Source organism: Salmo salar, chromosome ssa20 (genome assembly GCF_905237065.1).
Source record: "Salmo salar chromosome ssa20, Ssal_v3.1, whole genome shotgun sequence".
Classification (NCBI taxonomy): Eukaryota; Metazoa; Chordata; class Actinopteri; order Salmoniformes; family Salmonidae; genus Salmo; species Salmo salar.
In genome coordinates this window covers 71,429,581-71,447,721 of record NC_059461.1, presented here as the reverse complement: position 1 = coordinate 71,447,721, position 18,141 = coordinate 71,429,581, and the positions used below count along the sequence as shown (strand labels likewise).

The following is an 18,141-nucleotide window of genomic DNA, read 5'->3' as shown; positions in this document are numbered from 1 at the left end:
GAAAAAAAATGGGCAAATATTGTACAATCCAGGTGTGCAAAGCTCTTAGAAATGTATGGCTGTAACAAAACAAAATCTAGAATAAGTCAAGAGGTATGAATACTTTCTGAAGGAACTGTATGTGATGGAAAGAGCAGGTGTCCTTAATGTTTTGTACACTCAGTATATAAACCTGAGCACACGATAAGAAAAATGTGGACTTTATATTGTTGGCATGTGAAAAAAAGGAGAGCAAAACTGAAGCATCAACCACAATCTACACAGAAAGACATGTTCAACAATTCAACTCAAAATAAACACTGTACGAACCACCGCTCGTCTTTGACACTACGTCTTGAACCTTTAATTTGGACCGCTGAGAAACATGCTGTGTTTGGTTTTATTTATTACTTCGTTTAAAGTTTTAAACCAATAGCACAAAGACACCAAACAAACACAACTGTATAATTGAACTGAATGACTGGTAGCGACAACTGAACAATTTCCCATGTAACATGCTTCAGCAGCAAGATAACAAGGTGGCCAACTACTTTCACACCATCATTGCAGGAGTGATAGGTAACTATTTATTCAACAGAAACTTCCCAGGCCACAACATTCAGTACCGTCTGAAACAAACTACAGTGCATTTGGAAAATATTCAGACCCCTTCCCTTTTCCACATTTTGTTACATTACACCCTAATTCTAAAATTGATAAAATACAATGTTTCCCTCATCAATCTACACACAATACCCCATAATGACAAGGCAAAAACAGATTTTTAGAAATGTTTGCAAATATATAAAAATAAAAAGATTAAAAAGGAAATACCTTATTTACGTAAATATTCAGACCCTTTGCTATGACATTGGAAATTGAGCTCAGGTAGATCCTGTGTCCTTTGATCATTCTTGAGATGTTTCAACAACTTAATTGGAGTGATAAATTCAATTGATTGGACATGATTTGGAAAGGCACACACCCGTCTATATAAAGGTCCCACAGTTGACAGTGCATGTCAGAGCAAAAACCAAGCCATGGGGGTCGAAGGAATTGTACGTAGAGCTCAGAGACAGGATTGTGATGAGGCACAGATCTGGGGATGGGTACCAAAACATTTCTGCAGCATTGAAGGTCCCTATTCTTAAATGGAAGAAGTTTGGAACCACCAAGACTCTTACTAGAGCTGGCCGCCCGACCACACTGAGCAAGTGGGGGAGAAGGGCCTTGGTCAGGGAGGTGACCAAGAACCCGAAGGTCACGCTGATCCCGATGGTCACTCTGACAGAGCGCCAGAGTTCCTCCGTGGAGATGGGAGAACATTCCAGAAGGACAACAACCTCTGCAGCACTTCACCAATTAGGTCTTTATGGTAATGTGGCTAGATGGAAGCCACTCAGTAAGGCACGACAGCCCACTTGGAGTTTGCCAAAAGGCACCTCAAGACTCTTAGACCATGAGAAACAAGATTCTCTGGTCTGATGAAACCCAGATTGAACTCTTTGGCCAGAATGCCAAGCATCACGCCTGGAGGAAACCTGGCACCATCCTGACCGTGAAGCACGGCGGTGGCAGCATCATTCCTTGGGGATGTTTTTCAGCGGCAGGGACTGAGAGACTAGTCAGGATCGAGGGAAAGATGGAGCAAAGTAAAGAGAGATCCTTGATGAAAACCTGCTCCAGAGTGCTCAGGACTTCAGACTGGGGTGAAGGTTCACCTTCCAACAGCACAACGACCCTAAGCACACAGCCAAGACAACGCAGGAGTGGGTTCGGGACAAGTCTATGAATGTCTGTGAGCGGCCCAGCCAGAGCTTGGACATGAACCCGATCAAGCATCTCTGGAGAGACCTGAAAAAAGCTATGCAGCGACACTCCCCATCCAACCTGACAGAGCTTGAGAGGATCTGCAGAGATGAATGGGAGAATCTCCCCAAATACAGGTGTGCCAAGCTTGAAGCTTCATACCAAAGAAGATTTGAGTCTGTAATCACTGCCTGTAATGGGTCTGAATACTTATAAATACATACACATACAGTTCAAGTCGGAAGTTTACATACACCTTAGCCAAATACATTTAAACTCAGTTTCACAATTTTTTACATTTAATCCTAGTAAAAATTCCCTGTCTTAGGTCAGTTAGGATCACCACTTTATTATAAGAATGAGAAATGTCAGAATAATAGTAGAGAGAATGATTTATTTCAGCTATATTTCTTTCATCACATTCCCAGTGGGTCAGAAGTTTACATGCACTCAATTAGTATTTGGTAGCATTGCCTTTAAATTGTTTAACTTGGGTCAAACGTTTTGGGTAGACTTCCACAAGCTTCCCACAAAATGTTGGGTGAATTTTGGCCCATTCCTCCTGACAGAGCTGGTGTAACTGAGTCAGGTTTGTAGGCCTCCTTGCTCGCACACTCTTTTTCAGTTCGGCACACACATTTAGTGTAGGATTGAGGTCATGGCTTTGTCATGGCCACTCCAACACCTTGACTTTGTTGTCCTTAAGCTATTTTGCCACAACATTGGAAGTATGCTTGGGGTCATTATCCATTTGGAAGACCCACTTGCGACCAAGCTTTAACTACCTGACTGATGTCTTGAGATGCTGCTTCAATATATCCACATCATTTCCCATCCTCATGATGCCATCTATTTTGTGAAGCACCCCCACGACAAGATGTTGCCACCCCCGTGCTTCACGGTTGGGATGGTGTTCTTTGGCTTGCAAGCCTGCCCCTTTTTCCTCCAAACATAACGATGGTCATTATGGCCAAACAGTTCTATTTTTGTTTCGTCAGACCAGAGGACATTTCTCCAAAAAGTACAATCTTTGTCCCCACATGCAGTTGCAAACCGTAGTCTGGCTTTTTTTAATGGTGGTTTTGGAGCAGTGGCTTCTTCCTTGCTGTGCGGCCTTTTAGGTTATGTCGATATAGGACTCGTTTTACTGTGGATATAGATACTTTTGTACCCGTTTCCTCCAGCATCTTCAAGAAGTCCTTTGCTGCTGTTCTGGGATTGATTTGCACTTTTTGCACCAAAGTACATCTCTAAGAGACAGAACGCGTCCCCTTCCTGAGCAGTATGATGGCTGTGTGGTCCCATAGTGTTTATACTTGCGTACTATTGTTTGTACAGATGAATGTGGTACCTTTGGAAATTGCTCCCAAGGATGAACCAGACTTGGAGGTCTACAATTTTTTTTCTGAGACCTTGGCTGATTTCTTTTTCTGAGACCTTGGCTGATTTCATTTGATTTCCCCATGATGTCAAGCAAAGAGGCACTGAGTTTGAAGGTAGGCCTTGAAATACATCCACAGGTATTTTTCCAAACTGTTTAAAGGCACAGTCAACTTAGTGTAAGTAAACTTCTGAACCACTTGAATTGTGATAAAGTGAATTATAAGTTAAATAATCTGTCTGTAAACAATTGTTGGAAAAATTACATGCACAAAGTAGATGTCCTAACTGACTTGCCAAAACCATAGTTTGTTAACAAGAAATTTGTGGAGTGGTTGAAAAATGAGTTAATGACTCCAACCTAAGTGTATGTAAACTTCCGACTTCAACTGTATACATACATAAAGTCAGCAAAAAAAGAAACGTCCCTTTTTCAGGACCCTGTCTTTCAAAGATAATTTGTTAAACCCAAATAACTTCACAGATCTTCATTGTAAAGGGTTTAAACACCGTTTCCCATGCTTGTTCAATGAACCATAAACAATGAATGAACATGCACCTGTGGAACGGTCGTTAAGACAGTAACAGCTTACAGACGGTAGGCAATTAAGGTCACAGTTATGAAAACTTAGGACGCTAAAGAGGCCTTTCTACTGACACTGAAAAACACCAAAAGAAAGACGCCCAGGGTCCCTGCTCATCTGCGTGAATGTGCCTTAGGCATGCTGCAAGGAGGCATGAGGACTGCAGATGTGGCCAGGGCAATATATTGCAATTTCCGTACTGTGAGACGCCTAAGACAGCGCTACAAGGAGACAGGACGGACAGCTGATCGTCCTCGCAGTGGCAGACCATGTGTAACAACACCTGCACAGGATTGGTACATCCGAACATCATACCTGAGGGACAGGTACAGGATGGCAACAGCAACTGCCCGAGTTACACCAGGAACGCACAATCCCTCCATCAGTGCTCAGACTGCCCGCAATAGGCTGAGAGAGGCTGGACTGAGGGCTTGTAAACCTGTTGTAAGGCAGGTCCCCACCAGACATCACTGGCAACAACGTCACCTATGGGCACAAACCCACCGTCGCTGGACCAGAGAGAACTGGCAAAAACTGCTCTTCATTGACGAGTCAGTTTTGTCTCACCAGGGGTGATGGTCGGATTTGCGTTTATTGACAAAGGAATGAGCGTTACACCGAGGCCTATAATGGAGGATCCGTCATGGTCTGGGGCGGTGTGTCACAGCATCATCGGACTGAGCTTGTTGTCAAGGCAGGCAATCTCAACGCTGTGCGTTACAGGGAAGACATCCTCCTCCCTCATGGGGTACCCTTCCTGCAGGCTCATCCTGACATGACCCTCCAGCATGACAATGCCACTAGCCATACTCCTCGTTCTGTGCATGATTCACTGCAAGACAGGAATGTCAGTGTTCTGCCATGGCCAGCGAAGAGCCCGGACCTCAATCCCATTGAGCCGTCTGGGACCTGTTGGATCTGATAAATGTCCGGGAACTTGCTGGTGCCTTGGTGGAAGAGCGGGGTAACATCTCACAGCAAGAACTGGCAAATCTGGTGCAGTCCATGCAGCTGGTGGCCACACCAGATACCGACTGTTACTTTTGATTTTGACCCCCCCCCCCTTGTTTAGGGACACTTTATTCCATTTCTGTTAGTTACATGTCTGTGGAACTTGTTCAGTTTATGTCTCAGTTGTTGAATCTTATGTTAATACAAATATTTACACGTGTTAAGTTTGTAGAAAATAAAGTTGATAGTAAGAGGACGTTTATTTTTATGCTGAGTTTACACACACACACACACACACACTTATATTATTTGCAAAAAAAATCTAAAAACAGGATTTTGCTTTGTCATTATGGGGTGTGCAAATTGATGAGGGGGAAACAAACAAATTAATCCATTTTAAAATAAGGTTGTAACAAAATGTGGAAAACGTCAATGGGGTCTATCCCAGAGTGCATATTAATATTACAAGTGTACATTTGTTTTGCATGAAAACATCCACTGTGTATTTTCTGTGTTAAAAAGAACAGGGTGTCATTTGTAATCAGACCTCAGTTTCACAGCTCTCACTTCCTGTCAAGTGAGGCAAGAGAAGGTTCTGTATAATACCAGACTAGGGCCTCGCAGCCTTCTACAGCGGCTGCTATCTGAGCTTCACGTACAGCAAACTAAGGAGACCTCTTCCAGCTGAGACACACCAACTCATATAGGGATTCTGCTTTTTGTGAACTTGGAGCAGGTTAATGAAGGCCAGGATTCTAGGGTTAAATCCTGTGTAGGCTCTGGTGAGTACAACATACTTTAAGGGTGGGTAACATAAATATAAAATAGTTATAGTGAGATCTGTTGCTCTTACGACGACATGTGTGATTTGCCAGAGAATGTGCAAGCTGTTTAAAACAAAAACCTTTGAAACACATACTTTCAAAGTTGTTGTTTGTGGGAGGTGTAATACACATTATACACACACCATCACTAATGTTAGCTAATCAATAATGATTAGACAAAGACATCCTAATGTGTAAGATATGACCCTAATTCCTACAAAGAAATAAGACAAAAACAGAATATAGTTAGATTCCCCAGAAAACAGTCAAAAAATCTTCTACGCCTACTTTGAATTGTAGTTTGAGGAAGGAAATGCCAAAAGTAGCAGTAACATTTCACCACGTTGCCCTTCATGGTGAAATGTTCCTTGTTTCCTCATGATAAATCATGCTTATCGATACAGTAATGACAAGTTTGCTTTTCTTCTTTTCATCAGTCAGTCATCAGGACACACCAGATTTCAGAGGACAACAGGAAACAGCAATGGAGAGAAAGCGTCTTGTTTTTGTGTTGTTTTTGTGGATGCTGCCACTGGGACTGAATAGCACAGTGATACCTCAGCCTAACAGCCACTCCACTGACTTCAGGAGCAGTGAGGTTACTGCAACTTCAGACAAAGTTTCACCTTTAGAAATGGCACAAGAGCACCTCAACAATGCACCAGATGAAGGAAACCATAGCACCATAGCACCTTCAGGTGAGTTGAAGTTCACAGTGAAGCGTGAACCACAGACTCCAGATCAGGTGTCCACCAGATATATCAGCTCTTATCTGCCTTCAATCCACCCTTTGAGTGCGAGCACAAAGAGGAAGTCCCAGTCACCTCAGGACCCCCAAACAACGAGATATAAAAACAACTCCAAGGTGGAGATCACAGCAGATGGAGCCGAGGAAACTTCGCCCACTATGGGGAATCAGCCTCTGGTAAGCCGAGTTATACACTCAGGCCAGGGCAAAGTAAGTCCAATTTCCTCTCAAACAACCTCACCGACAACAAATCAACCAACAGAGATCCAAACAGGGCCTGGTCCAACCAATCTTCCGATGTCGCAGTCCAACGACTCCACAGAGAGGATCCGACCCATGCCAACTGGTGTTGGATTTGGAGTGACACCGACTAGAGCCGAATTTACTTTGAACACAGGTGGGAAAACTCAATTGCCCAGCACCCCCTCCCAGGCCCCTGTCACAAGCAGGAAATCAACCCCTTCACACCCCACTGAAAGAGGTCCAACAGGCCCATCTGAGCTGCCTAGTGCTGCCACTTCACCCACCACCCTACCTCCCTCTATAGCCATGACCAAATATTTAACCCACATCTCCACTCCATGGACGTCGACCCAGTCCGCCAAGACCCTTGCCACCACTGCAGCCTCTGTTACTGCTAGTATTGCCGTTACCAGCACCAAGGGCCAATCCCCACTAATGGTCCCCACTGCAAAACATGTCGCCGCTGCCACCACAACAAAAAATAAACCAAAGCCACCTCCGTCAAAAATGTCAAACAAAGACAAGAACAAAACAACTGGGAACCATGGCACAGTGGTGGCTGTACTGATTGGTGTGACACTGGTTCTGATGTTGCTCAGTTTTGGGGTCATCTTCGTGACGAAGCGCAGACATCAGAGGATGCAGCTGCAGAATACAGCCTGGGCCGGCCCCTCTCCGTTTCTGGACAGTGGAGTCCAGTCTCGACTGGATAATGACGATAGCAGTGATGACCACCTGAGGGGCTCCAATCGAATCTCCTTCTCTGGCTTCCTGTCTCAGCAACTCTCCAAGAGGCTGTCTCTGCTCCAGGAGACTGACGAGGAATTCCGGATGGGTGAGATTCCGACAGGAAGTACATTCGGAAGAGAGACTGTTTCAGATGATGTTCAACTGAGTAACGGGGCTGCTGCAGTGCACAAAGAAAAGACCCAGGCTGAGGAGGTGCAACCTCTGGACAACTCTTCATCTCCTCCTCCACCGACGTCTTCAGAGACCACTGCCACAGCACACACCCATGACCATCAGCCTCCTACCTCCTTGCAGGTTGTTGATCTGGGGCCAGACAATGCTCTAAATCGCTCTCCCTCTCGTACACCACCAGATATCCCAGAAGCTATTCCTCCACCACTGTTGGATGTTTACCTGGGTCCCCCCTCAGGCCAGGCCAGCCCCCCTCCCCCAGAGAGCAAAGATCTTCCCACCCCACCCCCTGACCTGCCTTAAGCAGTCTCCAAGCAGATAGTAACACACAGGACACCCACTCTAATACCTCTACCCAACAAAGGAAACCATTCCCGCCAAAAAACAACTCAAACTGATGCTCATCAGTATTCCGCTTACTTCATCTATACCTCTTTCTGATGAAACATTTCATGAAATGGATCTTTAACTAGGCCTATAGCCAGTTTGATTGTCAAAACCAATCCATTTCCCTATTTAACGATATAACTTTGACATTGGCCACAATAATGTGATTTTTAACACATAATCCCTGTGGTCTTTCTTTGGTATTAAGATAACCAAATGTACACTGAGAAAGCTTTCCCAAATGTTTTGATTCAAGTCAGATTCATATTCATTCAGGCTGACCAAACTGTAGCAGTGAGATTTATTTCATGCTACAACTGCTTTTTCTCCCGTGTACTTTTTGGAGGAAAACACAGCGACGTAAGGGCCTAAACATCAGCATCATACCCTGTGGTGAGATAATTCAGAGAAGGATGCACTGCTGAAGGAATGTGATTCTGTGTGTGCACGCGCGGCAAGTGAACATTTAGTCACTGCAAAAATGTCTTTTTATAAAAATCGACCCAGGCTGAGACATTCATTGGGCAAAATGGTGAGAGGAAGTTCTAAAAGGAAAAGAAACGAGGGGGTGAATTATATAATTCAACTGAGAAACGATAGATAGAAAGGGATAAAATGAATGTGAAAATGAGAGAAAGAGTGAGCAGGGAGTTAGTCTCTCAGTGGGGCTGGCCCGACACCGTTAGTGAGTACGTTACTGCAGTGTTGCAGTCACTCCTAGGGTATTTCAGAGCTGTACATCAGTACACTAACAGTAGAGAGAGCGGACAGGCCACAGAGACAGAAAGAGGGAAATGTCAGACCCACAAATAGCGCCTCAATGTCTCATCTGAAGAGAAACCACAGAAACAATAAGATGGGAGACGGAAAGCAACAACCACAAACACACAATTATTTCCATCTACATATTCTTACCTGTTGACAAATGACAGTTGTGAAATGCTCATTGTTCATCAATCATGTATTTATGCAATAAATCCGCTGATGGTAAATACTGGTTTGTATTGGTGTACTACATCAGCCTCATACAGTGAGGCAGACTACAGGCTCATTGGTTAAGGCCAGGCTATATTTCACTCTACTGCGTGGTGATTGAGGAGAGAGCATCATCCGCCTACACCACAAGCCCTGCTGACCAGATGGCAGCCACGACACCTGCTTTATCCCTCCCTATAAAGAACGTCACCTGAAAGATACAGCCATCATAAATCCAAAACCCTCTCTGCCTTCCCTTCCCTCTCTCCCCACTACTCTAATTCACAGCTCATTCCAGACACATTCTCCAGCTGAGTACTCAAAGGGAAATGTTTCTATTGAAAAATGATTGCAGAACTCCCTGTGTTGATACTGCGGCAGATATGAAAGAAAAGCGAGAGACGTAGAGGGAGAGAGAGAAAGCAGCATGAGAAGTAGCTAAACTTGGGCAAGACCGAGACTATTTTCAGTCCTGTTTCACTCTTACTGTTTCACATCTGCAGTTCCAGGTCTGACAGTTTTCCAACCACCAACTCAATCTATCATATCAATCTTTCTACAGAATTCATGCCATGTTCATCTCAACACAGGTCTATTCTTTCTACTATCATGACAAGCTATTGTAAGAGTATGATTTTTAGTATGACTACAAATCGTACTTTTATCAATCCTTTTCATTCTAAAATAATTGCATGTGCTGTGACTACAGTTAGTTTTCACACAAGTAGGTTGCAAGGTATGAAACCTTTTGTTAAAACACTTTTTCCCTTGTACAAACACGTGGTTTGTGTATCAATTCTCTTGATGCTTCAACTTATTAACAAACCTGTCAACATGACAGAATTATAGCAATCAGATATTACAGTCAATTTCAGAGAACGCATTTTTTATCTAATGATCTGAGGCGAATAGCACACATTAGTTTCGCATCACAAACTCTCACAGCTTATTGGTTGAACTCCCGAAACTAACACAGCGGATTGGTGTTGCCATGCAGAGATTCACACTTTTGACTGGTCTGGTGTTACCGTGCTAGCACCAGGCACTGCACTATGGAGGGTCTTTCTTACTAGGTTGCATTTGCTGAGACTTTTTCTGGAGAATTGTGGTAATTACTTCCAGTAATTCATGCTTGCTAGTCGCTGAATGATGTTGCCAGCAGTAGCAGGGCAGCTTGCTTCGGCTGAAGTGCAGAATTAAATATTCACTGCTTGCATACGGCTAGTTGCAGAACAGAGCAGTTCTGTGGTGCTAAGTTCTGAGTGTCTAGCACAATAAGCATGATGTTGTGTCTGTGTGTGCATTTCCATGAGAGAAGCCCCAAACCTATGTTTTATTGGCCAGACACAATCTGCCAAACTATGACTCCTTCTCAGAGAGAGAGAGAGGAGGGAGAGCGGAAAGAGAGGATAGGAGAGAGAAGGCGGTAGACAGGACCACATAACTACTTTGACACGAGTCCTGTAAAACCAAACAGGGCACGGACATGTGAGCAGAGATTAATTCATGAAGTGCGGTTTTCAAAACATCATTCCAATCATCCCCCCAATGTAATGTAATGCAATTTTGAATTACAGCAATACAGACCCACTAAAAACGAGGATTGTATTAATATGGCTGCAGCAACGTTGGCCGTAAAACAAAGCCACTAGTCACAGAACACCCACTCATGGATCAGCACAATTGCAAAAAGCTGTTCTTATTGCAGACCGCCAGGGTGCTTCCTGAAGGCAGCTGAAATGGAGGAAGACCAGGAGGATGGTGAGACAATAACTGTACCGTTAATACAAAAACAGTGTTAATTTGCTGCTGAGGGCGGTGGAGGCAGCCAGTCGCTGCAGGTGCCAGTCGCTGCAGGTGCCAGTCGCTGCAGGTGCCAGTCGCTGCAGGTGCCAGTTGTGATGTGAGATAGCACTGCCATCAGGGGGAAGTGTGTGTGTGTGTGTGTGTGTGTGTGTGTGTGTGTTCTGCATCCCATACGCATTCAGCCAGAACAATGTCACCCTGCCAGATCTGTACAGTACTACAGGGAATTCAGGGGAACTGTGTGTGTGAAAACACTGTGTGAGCATGAGTATAAAATGTTGTGTGTGTGTGTGTGTGTGTGTGTGTGTGTGTGTGTGTGTGTGTGTGTGTGTGTGTGTGTGTGTGTGAGAGAGTGAGTGTGAGAGAGAGCGAGAGAGTGAAGGGGAAATGGAACATACTGTGACTATGAGAATGTGAAAGTTGAACGCACGAGGCACTAATGTTCAATGAACAGCCCACATTAGAATGCGTTAGCGTGTTTGGATGTACACTGAACAAAAATATAAATGCAACATGCAAAATATCCCAGAAATGTTCCATACACACAAAATGCTTATTTCTCTCAAATTTTGTGCACAAATTTGTTTACATCCCTGTTAGTGAGCATTTATCTTTTGTCAAGATAATGACGTAGGCAGTGACATCACTTCTGGTTTAATAAAATAACATGGGACCTTTTCTTTGATGCAGAACTTACTCAGAAACATGCGTTCCTGATTGTCAACTTCTGTCTGCAGCTGCATTAATAAAGGTTTTTGAATGATTTAATTAAAGATATTGTCATAATGCTAATTTCACCAATGAACCAATGATTGACAAGGACCAAGGAACGAACCCTAACAGGGCGAGCGCTTTGCTGATGTCAACGTAGTGAACAGAGTGCACCATGGTGGTGGTGGGGTTATGGTATGGGCAGGCATAAGCTATGGACAACGAACACAATTGTATTTTATCAGTGTCAATTTGAATGCACAGAGATACCGTGAGGAGATCCTGGAGGCCCATTGTCGTTCCATTCATCCACCGCCATCACCTCATGTTTCAGCATGATAATGCACGGCCCCATTTCGCAAGGATCCGACAAGTATCCATTCCTCCATGGCCTGCATACTCACCAGTCATGTCACCCATTGAGCACGTTTGGGATGCTCTGGATCGACGTGTACGACAGCATGTTACAGTTACAGCAACTTCATACAGCCATTAAAGAGGAGTGTGACAACATTCCACAGGCCGCAATCAACAGCCTGGTCAACTCTATGTGAAGCGAGATGTGTCGCACGGCCTGAGGCAAATGGTGGTCACAACAGATACTGACTGGTTTTCTGATCCACACTCCTACCTTTTTTTAATAAGGTATCTGTGACCAACAGATGCATATCTGTATTTCCAGTCATGTGAAATCCATAGAGTAAGGCCTAATGAATTTATTTCAAATTGACTGATTTCCTTAAATTAACTGTAACTCAGTAAAATCTTTAAAATTATTGCATGTTGTGTTTATATTTTTGTTCAGTATACTGTATGTGTATAAAAAAGAGAGAGAGGGGAAGGGATAATGGAGAAAGAATTGCTTTTATCAAGTGAGCGGGATCCTGATTCTAAAAAGATTGGAGTCAGCACAGTCCCCCCCACCCCCCCACCGCATCGTCCCCCCACCCCCCATCTCATCATTATCAGAGGGGGCAGGCACTGTGCTGCAATCCTCCAATCCTCACTCCTTCCCTCCCTCCTCTCTCCTTCAGACCGCTCTTTCCCTGAGTGCATCAGGAGCCTGCAGAGGAGCGGTGGAGGATGACTGGCGCTATCAGGGGCACCCTGCTCTGGCATGCTTGGAGGACGCCACAACCCAGGAGAGGATTTTGAAACGGAGCGAGAGAGCCTGCCAACCACTGGCCAACGCCAACAAAGCACGAGAGAGAGAGAGACAGCGAGAGGAGGGGGGGAGAGAGGTCCACCTTTACCAGAGAAGGAAGAAGAGCAAGGGAGGAAAAATTAAGTGAGAGTGCGAGTGAGGAAGAATGTGAAAGGAAAAATACCCCAAAAGAAAGCCAGCGCAAAAAAAGAGAGCCAAAAAAAAAAATGGTGCATGAATAATAAGGGCAACTTAACACCCCCAGATTTGACTTGACAATCACTCTCTCCAGCCTGCTGCTCTGAAAAAAAGGGGGAGCAAGTGAGAGGGCTGGCCGAGGGAAGGAGAGAGGACGAAAAGAGCAAGATGACGGAGTGAAGCGATGGAGAGGATCAGGTGAGTGACTAACGGCATGGAGAGAAAAACAGTAGGAGACATGTGCACATGACTGGACACACACACACAGTGCTTCACAAAGCAGTGATGTATTTGATTCTGTACCACATTAGCTCAGTGGACTGCAGCAGGGTGATTTGTCGATGTCAGTCTATGGTTTCTCATTAAATCTCTCCAACGGTGCTGAAATCTCCATTAGATATTACAGCTATTTATGGAGTAAATTCCGATCGGGTCCTTGGAGAAAAGACTTGATGGTATTTTGAAAGCACTAATATACCGATCGACACAAATGTGCCACACAACTTAAGACAATTAATTGACAAAGGCGAATAGGTACACGCATGGTCTCCAACATTAATTTTATTGTTATGTAATTTCAATGTTTTTTTTTAAATATTGGGTATGAATCGTAATGTTAAGTGCAACCTTAGACTAACTTGCAGTATGCCATAACCTGATGAAGTTTACTCAGCTTACTATGTAATGCTAAAACCTGCCACACTGATGTGTTTGGCAAGCTCTTCTTAATACAACCACACACACATACGCTGTCGCCAGATACTCAGTCATTTGTGCCAGAAGACAGGGTGAGAGAGGACAGGACACAATCGTGTGTGCGCGCGCGCGGGATCGAGTGTGTGTGGGATCGAGAGTGCGCGCGCGCGATCGAGAGTGCGCGCGGGATCGAGAGTGCGCGCGGGATCGAGAGCGCGCGCGGGATCGAGAGTGCGCGCGGGATCGAGAGCGCGCGCGGGATCGAGTGCGCGTGCGCGAGCGCGGGATCGAGTGTGCGTGCGCGAGCGCGGGATCGAGTGTGCGTGCGCGAGCGCGGGATCGAGTGTGCGTGCGCGAGCGCGGGATCGAGTGTGCGTGCGCGAGATCGAGTGTGCGTGCGCGGTATCGAGTGTGTGTGGGTGCGCACACGCGCGGGACCGAGAATGCGTGCGCGAGATCGAGTGTGCGTGCGCGGGATCGAGTGTGTGTGGGATCGAGTGTGTGTGGGATCGAGTGTGTGTGTGCCACTCTAAAGGAATTCAGCCGGCACTCACCGCAGTATTTCTAAGCTCCTACCCGCTGGCAAGGCTTCAAGCTTGCCGGCACACAGACTGACTGGGGCCCTTGTAAACCACAACACAGCTATTAGATAGTCATTTCCAAAACTCGGTTCTGTGGACCTCAAGGGATGCCCGTTTCGTTTTTTGCCCTAGTACTACCCAGCTGATTCAAATAATCAAAGCTTGATGATTAGTTGATTATTTGAATCAGCTGTGTAGTGCTAGGGCACAAACCAAAACATACACCCCTTGGGGTCCTGAGGACAGAGTTTGGAAAACCCTCAAGCAAGACTGTTAGCATATAGCCTGGCGTTACAATGTTATGTCAGAGGGGTGTCAATGACGTGAATGGGAACTATAGGGAGGAGAGGGGATGGAGGGGAGAGAGGGCTCTGGGTTAAGTGAGGTCCAATCTACCCAGTTAGTTGTATAGTCACATTATGTGCTTTAAGTATGATAGATGGTTCACAGTCATGACTTTCTTAAAGGCTGGATGCAGAACCAGTGTGGAGTGTTTTACTGCCGTCTCCTGGTGTTTATTACTGCCCCTCTCCCATCTGTGAGGCTGTTGCTATGCATCAAAGGCTATCTCAAAACAGCAGTAGCTCCAGACAAGGGTCTTAAATCATTTCTACAGAGATTCCATTGCGGGGAAACTAGGCCGTTTATGATAAGGGTGATACTGTAGCTAATACTCCGCCAACTAACGTTGTCTAGCAATCTGTTGGAATACTAGCATGCTAGCAGATACCCATAGGCTTCCAATCATTGCGCTATTGCTAGATAGCATTTGCTCTCGAAACTACTGCAACGCTAACTTCCTTCATACTGGACACAGAGGCATAAACATGGTATCCACTAGTTCATCTGACTCTAGGGAAGTGGATAAAGGGCCTCATTGCCAAAATCCCTAAGTATCCCTTTAAGCTCCTGGTAATTGCAACTTGAAAAAGCTAGCAAGGATTGGACTTAAATGAGCTATTGCTAATCAATATTTAAATGCTAATGGTGTCGGTAGCTAATTTAACTGTCAGTATTATTATTCTGCAGATGTGTGTGAATGACTGATGGTCTTGACGAAGATCCATACAGTATCAAAACTGTGCCCTTCCATTTGTGAGTATATAAATTGTGGAGCAAAGAAGAAGTGTTGCAGATCTATGTCCTTGGGTACAGTCCAGTGTCTCCTCTCACTGTGTCTCTCCCTCTCTCAGAGCCCTCATTATGCTCCCCCACGCCCCGTTGGCCTGCCTCTTCCTGCTCCTCCTGTCGGGGGTGCTGGGGGGGCTGGTCCTGTCCATCTGCCCTACAGTGTGCTCCTGCAGCCGGGGCCACCGTGTGGTGGACTGCTCCTTACGGCACCTCTCACAGCTGCCCCCAGGCCTGCAGCACAACATCCGCTTCCTCAACCTCTCACACAACAGGTAGGAAGACAATTCTGCCTTCTCATCATCCGCTTTCTTCTCATCATACTAGTCTTCGGCAGGTTGGGTCCTAACTTCTAAAATGAGAACTCCCCTCTCTCTCAACAGCCTTTGTGGTCTGGACGACCAGCTCAGCCACTACGCCCACCTGCGTACCCTGGACCTGTCCTATAACCTCCTGGGTCGCTTCCCCTCCGGCCTGCCCAGGGCCCTCTGGGACATCCGGGCCGCTGGCAACCAGCTGCGAGCCCTGGACAAGAACGACACGGCCTACCATTGGAACCTGCGGGTACTGGACCTGTCAGCCAATGAGCTGGAGAGGGTGGTCTTCATCAACAACACCCTACCCAGCCTACACGCCCTGAACTTGAGTCACAACCGGTTCTGGACCGTGCCCACCAACATGCCTCATAATCTGGAGATGGTGGATTTGTCCCACAACTTCCTGGTTCAGATCCTCCTGGGATCATTGGACCGGCTGCCCAGGCTGAGGAGGTTCTACCTGCATGCTAATCGCTTCTCCTGGGTGCCAGAGGGGGTGTTTGACCGGTTGGAGGGGCTCGAGTTCTTGACACTTGGGGATAACCCTTGGGCTTGTGAAGAGGAGGAGAACATCACACGGCTCTTGCTCTGGGCCAAACACACCCGTGCTGCCGTGTTGGGCTGCCCCTGCTACACTAGGCCAACATGTGGGCAAGCCCATCTGGCCACTCCAGGAGGGGAGCGGCATTTTACGTCCCACACAGAGCCTCCGCTGGGGGCTGATGCCAGAGAGATGGGCCGTGGAGGCCTCACACCGGATAAAGTTGCAGTCGTCACTTCTGGGTACTTGGCTAAATCTGCGTTGTTGGAGCCTGGGACGCATGGAGACAGAGGGTCTGCCAACAGCTCGGGGGACCAGACATCGTTTGTGTTCATCTCCACCCCCTTGCACGGCCTTTCCACACGCACAAGCACAACAGGGGACCCGCACTCCGCTGCCAAGAAGCCCAACACAGGAAGTACGCAGAGCAGAAGCCACGGACTCCACACACCAATCCTGTATTCTGTAGTCACCTGGAACCTTCTAGTCACAGTGACTGCCTTCAAAGCCTTCTAAACCCACCGTTGTCAGTACTAGAGTCAAGTCTTGATGGATTTTGGAGAGGGCTAACCCTATGTACGTATGAATGTTACAGGGAGAGGTTTGTTATTGTTTTTATTTTAAAGAACAACTTTCAACTGTTACTGCCTAAATGTGTATCCTCTCATCTTCCAACCATTTCACCACCATCTACAGAGTGAAGTTGTGCTGTATGGCTATATCTTTCAAACTTGTATACAAATAATATCTAGGCAAATGTATACACATACAGTGCATTCGTAAAGTATTCAGACCCCTTCCCTTTTTACACATTTTGTTACATTTCAGCCTTATTATAAAATCTATTAAATACATTTTTTCCCCCATCAATCTACACAAAATACCCCATAATGACAAAGCAAAAACAGGTTTTTTTAAATGTTTGCTAATTTATTAAAAATTAAAAACAGAAATACCTTATTTACATAAGTATTCAGACCCTTGGCTATGAGAATGGAAATTGAGCTCAGGTGCATCCTGTTTCCATTGATCGTCCTGGAGATGTTTCTACAAATTGATTGGAATCTTACTGGGGTCAATTCAATTGATTGGACTATATAAGGTCCCACAGTTGACTGTGCATGTCAGAGCAAAAACAAAACCATGAGGTTGAAGGTATTGTCCCTAGAGCTCCAAGACACGATTGTGTCGAGGCACAGATCTGGGGAAGGGTACCTAAACATTTCTGCAGCATTGAAGGTCCCCAAAAACACAGTGGCCTCCATCATTCTTAAATGGAAGAAGTTTGGAATCCCCAAGACTCTTCCGAGAGGTGGCCGCCCTGCCAAACTGAGCAATCGGGGGAGAAGGGCCTTGGTCAGGGACGTGACCAAGAACCTGATGGTCACTTTGACAGAGCTCTAGAGTTCCTCTATGGAGATGGGAGAACCTTCCAGAAGAACAACCATCTCTGCAGCACTCGACCAATCAGGCCTTTATGGTAGAGTGGCTAGACGGAAGCCACTCCTCAATAAAAAAGGGACATGAAAGCCCGCTGGGAGTTTGCCATAACCTGTTGAGCGGAATGCCTAGCCCAACATCCAATGGAACAGCACTGCGCGAAATACAAAACCTCAAAAATCTAATAATTTCAATTGCTCAAACACACGACTATTTTACACCATTTTAAAGATACACTTCCCCTTAATCCAACCACATTGTCCGATTTCAAAAAGGCTTTACAGCGAAAGCAAAACAGATTATGATAGGAGAGTACATAGACAAAAATAACCACACAGCCATTTTCCAAGCAAGGATATATGTCACAAAACCCCAAAACACAGCTAAATTAAGCACTAACCTTTGACGATCTTCATCAGATGACACTCCTAGGACATCATGTTACACAATACATGTATGTTTTGTTCGATAAAGTTCATATTTATATCCAAAAACAGCATTTTACATTGGCGCGTGATGTTCAGAAAATGTATTCCCACCAAAAACTTCCGGTGAATTTACAAAAATACTCGTTGACAAAACGTTGACAAAATATATAACAATTATTTGAAGAACTATAGATACAGTACTCCTTTATGCAACCGCTGTGTCAGATTTTAAAATAACTTTACGGAGAAAGCACATTTTTCAATATTCCGAGTACATAGCTCGCCATCACAGCAAGCTATACAGACCCCGCCAAGTTCGGGGTCACCTAAACTCAGAATTAGTATTATAA

The 18,141-nt window shown here is 45.4% G+C and overlaps 3 protein-coding genes across 12 annotated transcripts in view; 2 read left to right on the top strand and 1 right to left on the bottom strand.

Moving 5' to 3' along the window:
• LOC106581254 (neurofibromin) overlaps nucleotides 1–18,141 on the bottom strand; it is a 104,245-nt gene that overhangs the window by 36,935 nt on the left and 49,169 nt on the right. The gene's annotated exons all lie outside the window — the stretch shown is intronic.
• LOC106581257 (mucin-5AC) lies at nucleotides 5,262–8,818 on the top strand. The gene is made up of 2 exons (XM_014163202.2): nucleotides 5,262–5,485; nucleotides 5,965–8,818. Exon 2 carries the CDS (start codon nucleotides 6,012–6,014, stop codon nucleotides 7,740–7,742), a length of 1,731 nt encoding a protein of 576 aa, XP_014018677.1. The 5' UTR covers nucleotides 5,262–5,485; nucleotides 5,965–6,011; the 3' UTR covers nucleotides 7,743–8,818.
• On the top strand, nucleotides 12,395–16,567 carry LOC106581259 (oligodendrocyte-myelin glycoprotein-like). The gene is made up of 4 exons (XM_014163209.2): nucleotides 12,395–12,858; nucleotides 14,967–15,032; nucleotides 15,131–15,340; nucleotides 15,449–16,567. The coding sequence occupies exons 2-4, from the start codon at nucleotides 14,977–14,979 to the stop codon at nucleotides 16,437–16,439; spliced, it is 1,257 nt and encodes a 418-aa protein (XP_014018684.1). The 5' UTR covers nucleotides 12,395–12,858; nucleotides 14,967–14,976; the 3' UTR covers nucleotides 16,440–16,567.

Coding starts and splice junctions, on each gene's coding strand:
- LOC106581259 (XM_014163209.2), top strand. CDS start 14,977: ATGACTGATGGTCTTGACGAAGATCCATACAGTATCAAAACTGTGCCC. Junction 15,033..15,130: donor AAAACTGTGCCCTTCCATTT/GTGAGTATATAA, acceptor TCCCTCTCTCAG/AGCCCTCATTATGCTCCCCC. Junction 15,341..15,448: donor CTCAACCTCTCACACAACAG/GTAGGAAGACAA, acceptor CTCTCTCAACAG/CCTTTGTGGTCTGGACGACC.
- LOC106581257 (XM_014163202.2), top strand. CDS start 6,012: ATGGAGAGAAAGCGTCTTGTTTTTGTGTTGTTTTTGTGGATGCTGCCA.